At 37.2% G+C, this 14,253-nt stretch overlaps 2 protein-coding genes across 3 annotated transcripts in view; one reads left to right on the forward strand and one right to left on the reverse strand.

Moving 5' to 3' along the window:
• LARP4 (La ribonucleoprotein 4) overlaps positions 1-14,253 on the forward strand; it is a 207,018-nt gene that overhangs the window by 81,020 nt on the left and 111,745 nt on the right. The gene's annotated exons all lie outside the window — the stretch shown is intronic.
• The window catches only part of FAM186A (family with sequence similarity 186 member A), a 70,110-nt gene that overhangs the window by 18,661 nt on the left and 37,196 nt on the right, over positions 1-14,253 (reverse strand). Inside the window, exons 2-3 of the mRNA XM_081821671.1 lie at positions 8,440-8,656; positions 7,349-7,519 (exon numbers count right to left, since the gene is read on the reverse strand). Of these exons, the coding sequence (XP_081677797.1) occupies positions 7,349-7,519; positions 8,440-8,656 (388 nt within the window). The remainder of the gene's footprint in view (positions 1-7,348; positions 7,520-8,439; positions 8,657-14,253) is intronic.

A 14,253-nucleotide genomic window follows, 5' to 3' on the forward strand; every position in this document is an offset into this window, starting at 1 on the left:
TCTAAATATATTACAGTATTCACTGAAATAACACTCCTGCAAAGGAACTTGCAGTGAACACTCATATATCCATAGTTAATGCATGTGTTTTAAACACTTCTCTAAATGTGGTACAGAATGTCTATTACATCCATTCCCTGAAATAACTCTTTTCAAAGTACCATACATGTACAATTATTTTTTTAAATGAAGGTAAGAGATAAGACATACAGATGACAACTAAGGATATGAAAAGATGCTCAGTATTGTCTGTCATTAGAGAATTGCAAACTGGTGCAGCCTTTCTGGAAAACAGTATAGAAGTTCCTCAAAAAGTTAAAAATAGAACTACCCTACAACCCAGCAATTGCACTACTAGGCACTTACTCAAAGGATACAAAAAATAGCGATTTGAGGGGGTACACTTGAGGGGGGTACATCGCAGCATTATCAACAATAGCCAAATTATGGAAAGAGTCCAAATATCCATCAACTGATGAATGGATAAAGAAGATGTGGTATATATATATATATATATATATATATATATATATATATATATATGTATACAATGGAATATTACTCAGCCATCAAAAAGAATGAAATCTTGCCATTTGCAATGATGTGGATGGAGCCAAAATGTATTATGCTAAGCAAAATAAGTTAGTCAGAGAAAGAAAAGTACCATATGATTTCACTTATATGTGGAATTTAGGAAATAAAACAGATGAACATAGGGAAAGGAAGAAAAGAAAAAGAGAGGGAGGCAAACCCATAAGAGACTATTAACTATGGAGAACAAACTGAGAGTTGCTGGAGGGGAGGTGGGCAGGGGATGGGCTAAACAGGTGATGGGGATTAAGGAGGGCACTTTTTGTGATGATCACTTGGGTGCTATATGTTATATTTAGTGGTGAATCACTAAATTCTACTTTTTAAAAAAATTTTTTAAAGATTTTTTTTTTTTAAAGATTTTATTTATTTATTTGACAGAGAGAGACATAGCGAGAGCAGGAACACAAGCAGGGGGAGTGGGAGAGGGAGAAGCAGGCTTCCCGCAGAGCAGGGAGCCCGATGTGGGACTCGATCCCAGGACCCTGGGATCATGACCTGAGCCGAAGGCAGACGCTTAACGACTGAGCCACCCAGGCGCGCCCAAATCACTAAATTCTACTTCTGAAACCAATATTACACTGTGGGTTAACTAACTAGAATTTAATTAAAAACTTGAAACAAAAAAAAAGAGAGAGAGAGAGAATTGCAAATTACGAGATACTGTTACACATATATGAAAATGGCTAGAATCCAAAAAACTGATAATGCCAAATGCTAACAAGGACATGGAGTGACAGGAAATCTTGTTTGTTGCTGGTGGGAATGAAAAATGACATAGCTACTTGGGAAGACAGTTTGGCAGTTTTTTACAAAGTTACTTATGAAGTAATGTAGTCTTATCGTATGATCTAGCAATCATGCTCCTAGGCATTTACCTAATTAATTTGAAAACTTATGTCTATGAGAATGTTTATATATAGCAGCTTTATTCTTAATCACCAAAACTTGGAAGTAGTCAAGTGTCCTTCAGTAGGTAGATAAACAAACTGGTGAATCTATACAATGGAATATTATTCAGCAGTAAAAAGAAATAAGCTATTAAGCCACAAAAAGATAGGGAGGAACCTTAAATGTGTATTGCTAAGTGATAGAAGCCAGTGTGAAAAAGCTACATACTGCATGATTCCAATTATATGGCATTCTTGAAAAGTCAAAAGTATGGAGACATTAAAAAAATCAGTAGTTATCAGGAGTTTGGGGAGAAAGGGGAAGGATTAATAGGTGAAACACGGGATTTTTAGGATGGAGAAACTATTCCATATGAAACTGTAATGGTGGATACATGACAATATACATTTGTCAAATCCCATAGAACTCTATAGCTCAAAGAGTGAAACTTCATGAATGCAAAATTTAAAAAAAATTTTTTTTTTTAGGTTTTAATTTATTTATTTGAGAGAGAGAGACAGAGCTAGTGAGAGAGAGCAGAAGTGGGGAGGAGAGGGAGAAGCAGGCTCCCTGCAGAGCAAGGAGCCTGATGTGGGACTCGATCCGAGGACCCCAGGATCATGACCTGAACTGAAGGCAGATGCTTAACTGACTGAGCCACCCAGGTGCCCTGAATGCAAAAATTTTTAAATACCCATTTAGGAGGTCAGGGGATCCCAGGAAAGAATGTAGATTGTGATAAGAGAGTCTAACTGTATAAGAAATGTATGACACAACCTCACTGAAAGGAATGAGGGGGAGGGGAGGGTGCTGACCTAAGTAACTGGAAATGGAGTTTGTAAGACTGCAGGCAAAGGGAACTGCGTGTAAGTACTGTACCCTAGTTGATAAGTTATTCCTCACTGGGGTATGGGTTAATAATTCTGATACTGCTATGCATGTATACTGGAATTGAACAATTAAGTAAAACAGATGGTAGGAGGAAGTTTCTCATTGAGTTGTAATTTATAGATAAGCAAGCGGAAGAAACTAAAATGATCCATGTGTGTGATAATGAATTAGAGTTAGAGAAATCAGTATGAACTTATGTTTAAAGTGTTAGATTTTATTTATTTATTTATTTATTTATTTATAGATATGGGTATACACATTGGTTCTATACACAAACATTTTTTTTTGCTCTGTCAGATGAGAGAACTGAACAGAAATGATACCCCAGTAGCAATGAGCACTCCTAGCAACCAGACTTTGCTTTTTAATACTATTCTCCACTAAAAGGAACCAGAAATCCTTGGAGAAATGGCAGATTCTAGGATTGGGGCAGGACATATTTGAGATGAACCTGAAGCATCTTGTAGTGCCAGAAGTAGGGACGTGCCAAAAAAATAAAAAAGAAAAACCACACTGATGGGGTTATGTTAAAGGGGCACAGGAACCAAGTGAAAGAGGTCCCAATGGCCAAAACTAGAACAGCTTGAGCAAGAAAATAAAGTAGAATTGGATTATAACTCAAAGTACAAAATATCTGTTGAGTTCATTTTGATATAAATAATTGAGTAAATTAATAAACAAGGAAGAAGAGATAAACTCTAGTGCATTAAAAACTCCAAATAATGGGCGCCTGGGTGGCTCAGTTGGTTAAGCGACTGCCTTCGGCTCAGGTCATGATCCTGGAGTCCCTGGATCGAGTCCCGCATCGGGTTCCCTGCTCGGCGGTGAGCCTGCTTCTCCCTCTGACCCTCCCCCCTCTCATGTGCTCTCTGTCTCAAATAAATAAATAAAATCTTTAAAAAAAAAAAAAACTCCAAATAATTTATGTAGATATTCATCCTAAAAGAAAGGGAGCATAACTCCCCATTCCTTATGTGTGGGCTGCACATACAGACTTACTTTTTTTTTTTTTTAAAGATTTTTTTTTTTTATTTATTTATTTGAGACAGAGAGAATGAGAGAGACAGAGAGCACATGAGAGGGGGGAGGGTCAGAGGGAGAAGCAGGCTCCCTGCTGAGCAGGGAGCCCGATGCGGGACTCGATCCCGGGACTCCGGGACCATGACCTGAGCCGAAGGCAGTCGCTTAACCAACTGAGCCATCCAGGAGCCCATACAGACTTACTTTTAAAAAGCACAGCATGGAAAATGAGGAAAAAGAGTAAGTTTACAGTGGAGAAACCTGACAAGCACTACTTTAGCTAGGTAATCAAGGTCAACATTAAGTCATCAATCATTTGATAGTATGTGCCCTTGAAATTATATGATGACAATGGTACTTTACCTCTGTAATCTTTCCTCTCAGAACCCATAACCCCAGGGTAAACATGAGAAAAAACATCAGACAAATTCCAACAGGGGAGCCTCTTATAATATATCTGACTGGTACTCCTCAAGCCTGTCAGGAACATCAAACAGGAGGAAAAGTCTGAGAAACTGTCACAGCCAAGAAAGCCTAAGGAGACATGACAACAGTGTAATCAGGTACCCGGATGGGATCCTGAAACAACACAAGGACATTAGGTAAAAACGATATGACTTCAGTCCAAAATTATGGACTTTAGTTAATAATGTGTCAATACTGGTTTGTTGATTGTAACAAATGAATCATACTAATGTAATATATTAATAATAAGAGAAACTCTGAAGAGATATATGGAATTCTCTGTATTATTTTCTCAATTTTTCTCTAAATCTAAAACTGCCTTAAAAAAAATGAAAGTGAAATAAAGACATTCCCAGATAAGCTAAGAGGGAAAGAATGCTTCTAGTAGACTGCCTTACAAGGAATATAAAGAAGTCCTTCAGACTGAAAGGAAATGATACCAGAGGATAACTCAAATTCACACAAAGAAATAAAGAACACCAGTATATGTAGGTAAAAATAAAAGAAAGTAAAAATATTTTTTCTTTTTCCTCTCTTAACTGATTAAAAAGACAATCTATAAAACAATAATTATGAAACTATATTGTTGGGCTTATGAAACATAAAAATGTAATATATATGACAAAGCACAAAGGAGGGGAAGAGAATGGAGCTATTGAAGCAAAGATTCTATATTTTGCTGGTATTAAGTTAGTACTAATCTTAAATAGATTATGATAATTTATGATGTATACTGCAATCCTTTAGAGCAGCTACTAAGGAAGTTACTCCAAAAATATAGGGGGAAAATGGAATTGAAATTGGACACTAAAAAATATTTGTTTAACACAGAAGGTAGTAGAAGAACAGGGGAACAAAAGAGATGAGACATGAGAAACAAACAAAAACGTGGCAGCTATAAATCCAACCATATTAATAATTACATTAAATATTAATGAATCAAGCACTCCAATCATAAGTCAAAGATTGCCAAATTTTATGTGTGTGTAGGTGTTGTGTGTGTGTGTGTGTGTATGTATGTATATATATATATATTTAAAAGCTGACAAGATCCAACTATAAGCAACACATCTTTGATTCAACCTTGCAAACAGTAACCGCAGGGGAGCTGGAGATAATATACTTATACCAAACATAATAGACTTTTTTTTTTTTAAAGATTTTTATTTATTTGAGAGAGAGAGAATGAGAGACAGAGAGCATGAGAGGGAGGAGGGTCAGAGGGAGAAGCAGACTCCCTGCCGAGCAGGGAGCCCGATGCGGGACTTGATCCTGGGACTCCAGGATCATGACCTGAGCCGAAGGCAGTCGCTTAACCAACTGAGCCACCCAGGCGCCCCTCAAACATAATAGACTTTAAGACAAAAAATGTTTCTAGAGACAATGAGGGACATTTTATAATAAGAAGAAGGTCAGTTCATCAGGAAGCTCTCACAATTGTAAACATATATGCACCTAATAACAGAGACTTAAAATATAGGAAGCAAAAACTGACAGAATTAAAGAGAGAAATAGACAACTCAATAATAATAGTTGGAAAGTTCAATATCCCACTCTCAATAATAGAACAACTAGACAGAAAATCAGTAAGGATATATATAGAAGACTAAAACAACAATATAAATCAATTATAGAACACTCCACCCAACAACAGCTAAATATATATTCTTTTTTTTTTTTTTTTAAAGGTTTTATTTATTTAACAGAGAGAGACACAGCGACAGAGGGAACACAAGCAGGGGGAGTGGGAGAGGGAGAAGCAGGCTTCCCGCCGAGCAGGGAGCCCGATGCGGGGCTCGATCCCAGGATTCTGGGATCATGACCTGAGCCAAAGGCAGACGCTTAACTGACTGAGCCACCCAGGCGCCCCTAAATATATATTCTTTTCAAGCACACACGGAACATTCTCCAGGATAGACCATATGGTAAGCTATAAAGCAAGTCACAATGAATTTAAAAGGATTGAAAGAATACAAAGTACATTCCCCAAAATACTTTGTAATGGGTAGTTAGATAATATATAATTTCCTAGTGGTTCTGCTTCTCTGGTTCAACACTGACTGATACAAGTTTTTAATACAACACTAAAACCATGATCCATAAAAGAAAACATTGATAAATTGATTTGACTTCATCAAAATCCAACACCATTGAGCTTCAAAGACCCCATTAAGAAAGTGAAAAGACAAACCACAGATTGAGAGAAAATATTTGAAAATCACATTTCTTTTTTTCTTAAGATTTTATCTATTTGGGGTGCCTCCCTCTGCTTGTGTTCCTTCTCTTGCTGTGTCTCTCTGTCAAATAAATAAATAAAATCTTTTAAAAAAAAGATTTTATTTATTTGAGAGAGAGGGAGAATGAGCAAGAGAGTGAGAACACAAGCAGTGGGAGGAGCAGAGGGGGAGGGAGAAACAGGCTACCCATTGAGCAGGGAGCCAGATGCAGGGCTCAATCCCAGGATCCTGGGATCACGACCCAAGCCTAAGGCAGATGCTTAACAAACTGAGCCACCCAGGCACCCTGAAAATCACATTTCTGATAAAGGACTTGTATCCAGAATACATAAAGGACTCTTAAAACTCAATAATAAAATGGGTAAATATTTGAATAATCATTTCATCAAAATAAATATAAGAATGGCTAATAAGCACCTGAAAAGATGCTCGACATCATTAGTCTTTAGGGAAATGCCATTTAAAACCACAGTGGGATACCACTTCACACATCTTAGTAAGGTTATACTAAAAAAGACCATAACAAGTATTGCTGAGAATGTGGAGAAACTGGAACCTTAATACATTGCCGATGGGAATGTAAAATAGCGCTGTCATTTGGGCAATAAGTTAACAATTTCTTAAAAAGTTAAGCATAAACTTACCAGCAATTCATAAATGACCCAGAAATTCTACTCCTGGGTATCTACCCAAAAGAAATGAAAACATATGTCCACACAAAGACTTATACATGTATGTTCATATCAGCATTATTCATAAAAGTCAAATGTAGAAACATTCCAATGTCCATGAACTGGTGAGTAGGTAAACAAAATGTGGTATATGCAAACAGTGAGATACAATTGGTAATAGAAAGAAACTACTAATACATCCTATAACATGGCTGAATCTCAAAATCATTATGTTAAATAAAAGAAACCAGATATTTTTAAAAAAAAAAACCACATATAATATGATTCCATCTTATGAAACATCCAAAAAAGGCAAACCTATTGAAACAGAAAATAGATTGGTGCATGTCTGGGACTGGGGTGGGAAAGAGGATTGACTGCAAATGGGCATAAGGGATCTTTTTGGGATGAAGGAAATGTTCTAAAATTGAATTGTGGTGAGTTACACAACTCTAAATTTATTAAAAGTCATTGAATTGTACACTTAACATATATGAGTTTTATGGTATGTAAATTGTACCTTAATAAAGCCATTATTTAGAAAAAGTCAAATCTATTTCCAATGTCTTAAAGCACCCTTACTTATTTTTTTCTTTTGTCTCTTCTTTTCTTCAAGCAAAGATACACTAATTCTACTCAGTATCTTGACATTGTTCTCAGTAGCTTTGAATGTTTCTGGTAAAAACTCCATTTGTGCTATCCAGTGGTGGTGTTCCTCAATATCAACTGCAGTCATCTCAGACAAAATGGCATCTTGAAGAGAGTAAAAAAATACTTCTGTGCAGAAAAATAATTATAACCATATAGGCTTATAATATTGGCCAACTACTCCATATTGTAGTATTGGGGAATGTAGATATCTCACACTTATTGCTATTCTGAAGCTTTTCTCTATGAAGAAATGAAAAAGGAAGAGACTTGGAATAGAAAGCTGAACAATAAATCTTGGACATGAAAATACTCTAGTATCTAAAAATGTGAGCATGTGTTTTAATATTGAGGAACTTAAACCCAATTAACTCCTTTCATAAGTTATCTAGTATTTTAAAACCCTCATTACATGTTATTTCTTGCAACTTAATGACATCCCCTTTTTGTATTCTAAGCTTATTCATTCTTTCATTTAACCAATGTCTCCTTTGTCATGTATTGTTCTAGATACTGAGGATACAGCACTAAATAAAACAAATTCCCTGACTTCATACTGCTTGCATTCTAGTGAAAGGAGACAGACAAAAATTAGTTATGTAGTATGTCAGATGGTAAGAAATGCTACAGACAAAAATAAAGAGTAAAGAGTAATGGACAGTGCCCAGGAGTAGGGAATGGAGATAGTCAGAGAACACATCATTTTAAAGTGAGATATAAGCAGAGAATGAGCCACGTGGCTACTTGTGGACAATGTTCCAGGCAAAGGGACAGCAAGCACAAAGATACTGGGCAGGGGCATGCTGGCTTGCTTGAAGAAAAGCAAGGAGCCCAGAATAGCTGGCATTAAGTGAGCAGGACTATATTTTTCTTATTTTATTCTTACTGAAACAGTGGATAACTGTTTTCTCAATAACCTCATTAGTCTTCTTTAATCTGATTAATCCTTTAAAATTTATAGATCCTATTCTCTAGCTTTTTCATTAACCTAATGGTTTTTCTTTGAACCACCTCTGGAAACTTACTCCATTCTTCCAACCAGGCCAGGATGTACACAAGAGTCTTTTCTCTAATTTCAGCATTCTTAGCATAAGTAACTATTTTCTCCAGGAAATTTCCTCTCCGTTTCTTATATTCTGTAAGGGATATTTTTCTTCCAGAGTGCACGTTCTCATCAAGAGTGTAGCGATTTATTATCCGCTGCACATTGAGCATTATGTCAGTCAGCTGCATGTTAATGTCCTGTAAGAATAAGAAGGGGGATATATTAATAAATTCTCAGTTTGTTGACATAATTAAACATCTGTTCATAAAAACTCTCAACAAAGTGGGTTTAGAGGGAACATATCTCAACATAATAAAAGCCATATATGAAAAACCCACAGCTGGGGCGCCTGGGTGGCTCAGTTGGTTAGGCGACTGCCTTCAGCTCAGGTCATGATCCTGGAATCCTGGGATCGAGTACCACATCGGGCTCCCTGCTCAGCGGGGAGTCTGCTTCTCCCTCTGACCCTCCTCCCTCTCATGCTCTCTGTCTCTCATTCTCTCTCTCAAATAAATAAATAAAATCTTGAAAAAAAACCCCACAGCTAACATTATACTCCATAGTGAAAAACTGAGAGCTTTTCCTTTAAGATCGGGAATAAGACAAGGATGTCCACTCTCACCGCTTTTATTCAACAAAGTTCTGGAAGTCCTAGCCACAGCAGTCAGACAAGAAAAAGAAATGACGCATCTATATTGGTCAGGAAGAAATTAGACTGTCAGTATTTGCAGATGACATGATACTATATATAGAAAACCTTAAGACTCCACCAAAAAAAAAAAAAAAACTATTAGAAGTACTAAATGAATTGAGTAAAGTTGCAGGATACAAAATTAATACCCAGAAAATGGTAGCATTTCTATAGACTAATAATGAAGTAGCAGAAAGAGAGATTAAGAAAATAATCCCATTTACAATTGTACCAAAAAGAATAAAACACCTATGAATAAACTTAACCAAAGAGGTGAAAGACCTGTACTCTGAAAACTTTAAAACATTCATGAAATAAATTGATGGCACAAATAAATGGAAAGATATTCCATGTTCATGTATAGGAAGAATTAATATTGTTAAAATGTCCATACTATACAAGCAATCTACAGATTCAATTCAATCCCTATCAAAATACCAATAGCATTTTTCACAGAACCAGAACAAATAATACTAAAATTTGTATGCAACCACAAAAGACCCTACATAACCAAAGCAATCTTGAGAAGGAAGAACAAAGCAGGGGGTAAATTTTCAGATTTTAAGTTATACTATAAAGCTGTAGTGGGGCACCCGGGTGGCTCAGTCAGTTAAGTGTCTGCCTTCGGCTCAGGTCATGATCCCAGGGTCCTGGGATTGAGCCCCGCATCGGGCTCCCCACTGAGCATGGAGCCCTCTTCTCCCTCTCCCTCTACTGCTCCCCCTGCTTGTGCTCTCTCACTGTCTCTCTCTCTCAAATAAATAAAAATTTTAAAAAGATTTTATTTATTGGGGTGCCTGGGTGGCTCACTCGGTTAAGCGGCTGCCTTCGGCTCAGGTCATGATCCCTGGGTCCTGGGATTGAGCCCCACGTCCGGCTCCCTGCTCAGCAGAGAGCCTGCTTCTCCCTCTCTGCCTGCCTCCCTGCCTACTTGTGCTTTCTCTCTCTGTGTCAAATAAATAAATAAAATCTTAAAAAAAAAAGATTTTATTTATTTATTTATTTATTTGACAGAGAGAGAGATAGCGAGAGCATGAGCATAAGGAGTGGGAGAGGGAGAAGCAGGCTTCCTGCTGAGCAGGGAGCCTCATGTGGGACTGGATCCCAGGACCCTGGGATCATGACCTAAGCTGAAGGCAGATGCCTAATGACTGAGCCACCCAGGCGCCCCTCAAATAAATAAATATTAAAAAAAATTAAGCTGTAGTAATCAAAATGGTATGGTGTTGGAACAAAAATAGACACATGGGTCAATGGGACAGTATAGAGAGCCCAGAAATAAACCCACAAATATATGGTCAATTATCTTTGACACAGTGAGAAAGAATATGCAATGGGAAAAGACAGTCTCTTCAACAAATGGATTTGTATCAACCTACATTTGTAGCTTTCACTCTTATTTTAATTCTACATGTAGGTGTAAGCCTCTGTCTACTTCTTTATTATGTCTTCTAGTGAAGTTTGACCTAGAATTTACAAATTGAAATACTTGTTATTAGAAATTACTTTCCTAAAAAAAAAAAAAGAAATTACTTTCCCTTTATTTACCCTCACACTTGTATTAATTATTTAAAGTATGAGTATAGATATTTTATCTTTGAATTTCATCCCAGGAATGAAAGGGATGTTAAAATATTTTAAAAGGGCACAGTGAATATGATAGATAATGAACCACCACTCCACCTTTTCCAACTTTATTACTCTTTCAATTTGGTTTCAGACAAACAGCTCTTTCTATACTCCTTACAATAAGAGTAAGATTTGGATTTTTGCAAACCCATCATGGAAAAGGAATAATCAGATATTTAGGTGCTGGAAATATTGCAACAGATGATGCAAAAGAACGAAAGGAAGGGAGGGAGGGAGGGAGGGAGGGAGGGGAGGGAGATGCAATTGCAGCAAATAATTTAAGTCAGGAACACAGGAGAGTGGAGGCAAAGTTTGATAAGCCAAGTGATGAAAAACTAACACTACAAGCTAACCCACAGCACAGTGGTGAAGGAAAAAAACAATACCAAGTCCTCATAAATTCTTCCAGAAAACTAAAGAGGCAGTAGCAGTTCCTAATTCATTCTTTGAGGCCATTACCCTGATACCAAGGCCAGATAAAGACACTACAAAAAGAACAAATGAACAAACGAAAGGAAAGAAAGAAAGAGAAGAAAAGGAAAGAAAGAAAGAAAAGGAAGGGAAGAAAGAGAGAGAGAGAGGAAGAAAGAAAACTATAGACCAACATCCCTGGTAAATATTGACGCAAAAATCCTCAACAAAATACTCTCAAACAGAATTCAACAGCACATTAAAAGGATTATACATTATGGGTAAGTGGGATTTTTTTCCCGGAATGTAAGAATGGTTCAACATATGAAAGCCAATCAATGAAATATACCAAATTAACAGAATCCTAGGAAAAACACCACATGATCATTTCAATTGATGCAGAAAAAGCATTTGACAAAATTTAACACCTTTTCATGATAAAAGCATACAAAAAACATGGAATAGATAGAAACTTCCTGAACATGATAAAAAATATATATGAAAAATCTAGAGGGGCACCTGGGTGGCTTAGTCGGTTAAGTGCCTGACTCTTGGTTTTGGCTCGGGTCATGATCTCAGGGTCCTAGGATTGAGCCCCATGTTGGGCTCCCTGCTCAGCGGGGAGTCTGCTTGTCTCCCTCTCTCTCTGCCCCTCCCCATACTCAAATAAATAAATATATATTTTTTAAAAGCCAAAGAAAAATCCAGAGGTAATATTCTCGATAGTGAAAGACTGAAAGGTTTTCCTCTAAAGTCAGGAACAAGGCAAGGATGCCCACTTTCACTTCTAGTCAACATATTACTCTAAGTTTTAGCGAAGAACAATTAGTCAAGAAAAAGAAATAATAAAAAACATCCAAATTGGAAAGGAGGAAATAAAATTGTATCTGTTTTCAGATGATATAATCTTTTATGTAGAAAACCCTAAAGATTACACACATGAAAAAACTGTTAGGGAGTGCATTGAATGTGTAGGTTGCTCTGGGTAACATAGACATTTTAACAATATTTGTTCTTCCAATCCATGAAGCATAGAATGTCTTTCCATTTCTTTGTGTCACTCTCAACTTCTTTCATAAGTGTTCTATAGTTTTCAGAGTACAGATCCCTTACCTCTTTGGTTAGGTTTATTCCTGGGTATCTTATGGTATTTGGTGCAATTGTAAATGGGATTGATACCTTAATTTCTCTTTCTCCTGTCTCAGTGTATAGAAATGCAACTGATTTCTATGCATTGATTTTATATCCTGCCACTTTGCTGAATTCCTGTATGAGATCTAGCAATTTTTGGGTGGAGTCTTTTGGGTTTTCCACATAGAGTATCATGTCATCTGTGAAGATTGAGAGTTTGACTACTTCTTTGCCAATTTGGATGCCTTTTATTTCTTTTTGTTGTCTGACTGCTGAGTACTATGTTGAACAGCAGTGGTGAGAGTGGACATCCCTGTCATGTTCCTGACAGCAGAAAAGCTCTCAGTTTTTCCCCATTGAGAATGATTTTTGCTGTGTGCTTTTTGTATATGGCTTTTATTTTATTTTATTTTAAAGTTTTATTTATTTATTTGACACAGAGAGAGATAGCGAGAGCAGGAACACAAGAAGGGGGGGAGAGGGAGAAGCAGGCTTCCCGCTGAGCAGGGAGCCCGATGTGGGACTCAATCCCAGGACCCTGGGATCATGACCTGAGCCGAAGGCAGATGCCTAACCATCTGAGTCACCCAGGTGCCCCTGCATATGGCTTTTATGATATTGAGGTATGTTCCCTCTATCCCTACACTGCAGAGAGTTTTCTTTTCTTTTCTTTTCTTTTTTAAAGATTTTATTTATTTATTTGACAGAGAGAGACACAGCGAGAGAGGGAACATAAGCAGGGGGAGTGGGAGAGGGAGAAGCAGGCTTCCCGCAGAGCAGGGAGCCCGATGCAGGGCCCGATCCCAGGACCCTGGGACCATGACCTGAGCCGAAGGCAGACGCTTAATGACTGAGCCACCCAGGCGCCCACTGCAGAGAGTTTTAATAGAGAAAGGATGCTGTATTTTTTCAAATGTCCATCAACAGATGAATGGATAAAGATGTGATATATATATATATATATATATATATAATGGAATATTAATCAGCCATCAGAAAAAATGAAATCTTGGGGCACCTGGGTGGCTCAGTCAGTTAAGCATCTGCCTTTGGCTCAGGTCATGATCCCAGGGTCCTGGGATCGAGCCCCGCATCGGGCTCCCTGGCCAGCGGGGAGCCTGCTTCTCCCTGCTTGTGCTCTTTCTCTCTGTCAAATAAATAAATAAAATCTTGGGGAAAAAAATCTTACCATTTACAATGATGTGGATGGAACTAGAGGGTATTATGCTAAGTGAAATAAGTTAATCAGAGAGACAATTATATGATTTCACTCATATGTGGAATTTAAGAAACAGAACAGAATCACAGGGGAAGGGAGGGAAAAATAAAATAAGATGAAATCAGGGAGGGAGACAAACCATAAGAGACTCTTAACTATAGGAAACAAACTGAGGGTTGCTGGAGGGGAGGTGGTTGGGGGGTATGGGGTAACTGGGTGATGGGCATTAAGGAAGGCATGTGATGTAATGAGCACTGGGTGTTACATGCAAATGATGAATCACTGAACTCTACTTCTGAAACTAATAATACACTATAAGTTAATTAATTGAATTTAAGTAAAGTAAAATTAAAAAATAAATAAAATGCAAATTATCTAGAGGGGGAAAAAACTGTTAGAACTAGTAAATGAATTCAGCTAAAGTTGTGGGACATGAAATCACACCCAAAAATCAATTGTGTTGTTATACACCAAAAATGAACTATCTGAAAAGGAAATTAAGAAAACAAATCCATTTACAATAGTATCAAAAGAATAAAATACTAGGAATAAACTTAACCAAGGAGGTGGAAGACTTGTACACTTATAATTTTCACTACAAAATGTTCAGAAGAAATTAAACACAAATAAGTGGAAAGACATTCCATGTTCATGGAATGGAAGACTTAATATTGTTAAGACATCAATACTACCAAAACTGATCTACAGATTTA

This window comes from Leptonychotes weddellii, chromosome 5 (assembly GCF_054177405.1).
Source record: "Leptonychotes weddellii isolate Sample4059 chromosome 5, ASM5417740v2, whole genome shotgun sequence".
Classification (NCBI taxonomy): Eukaryota; Metazoa; Chordata; class Mammalia; order Carnivora; family Phocidae; genus Leptonychotes; species Leptonychotes weddellii.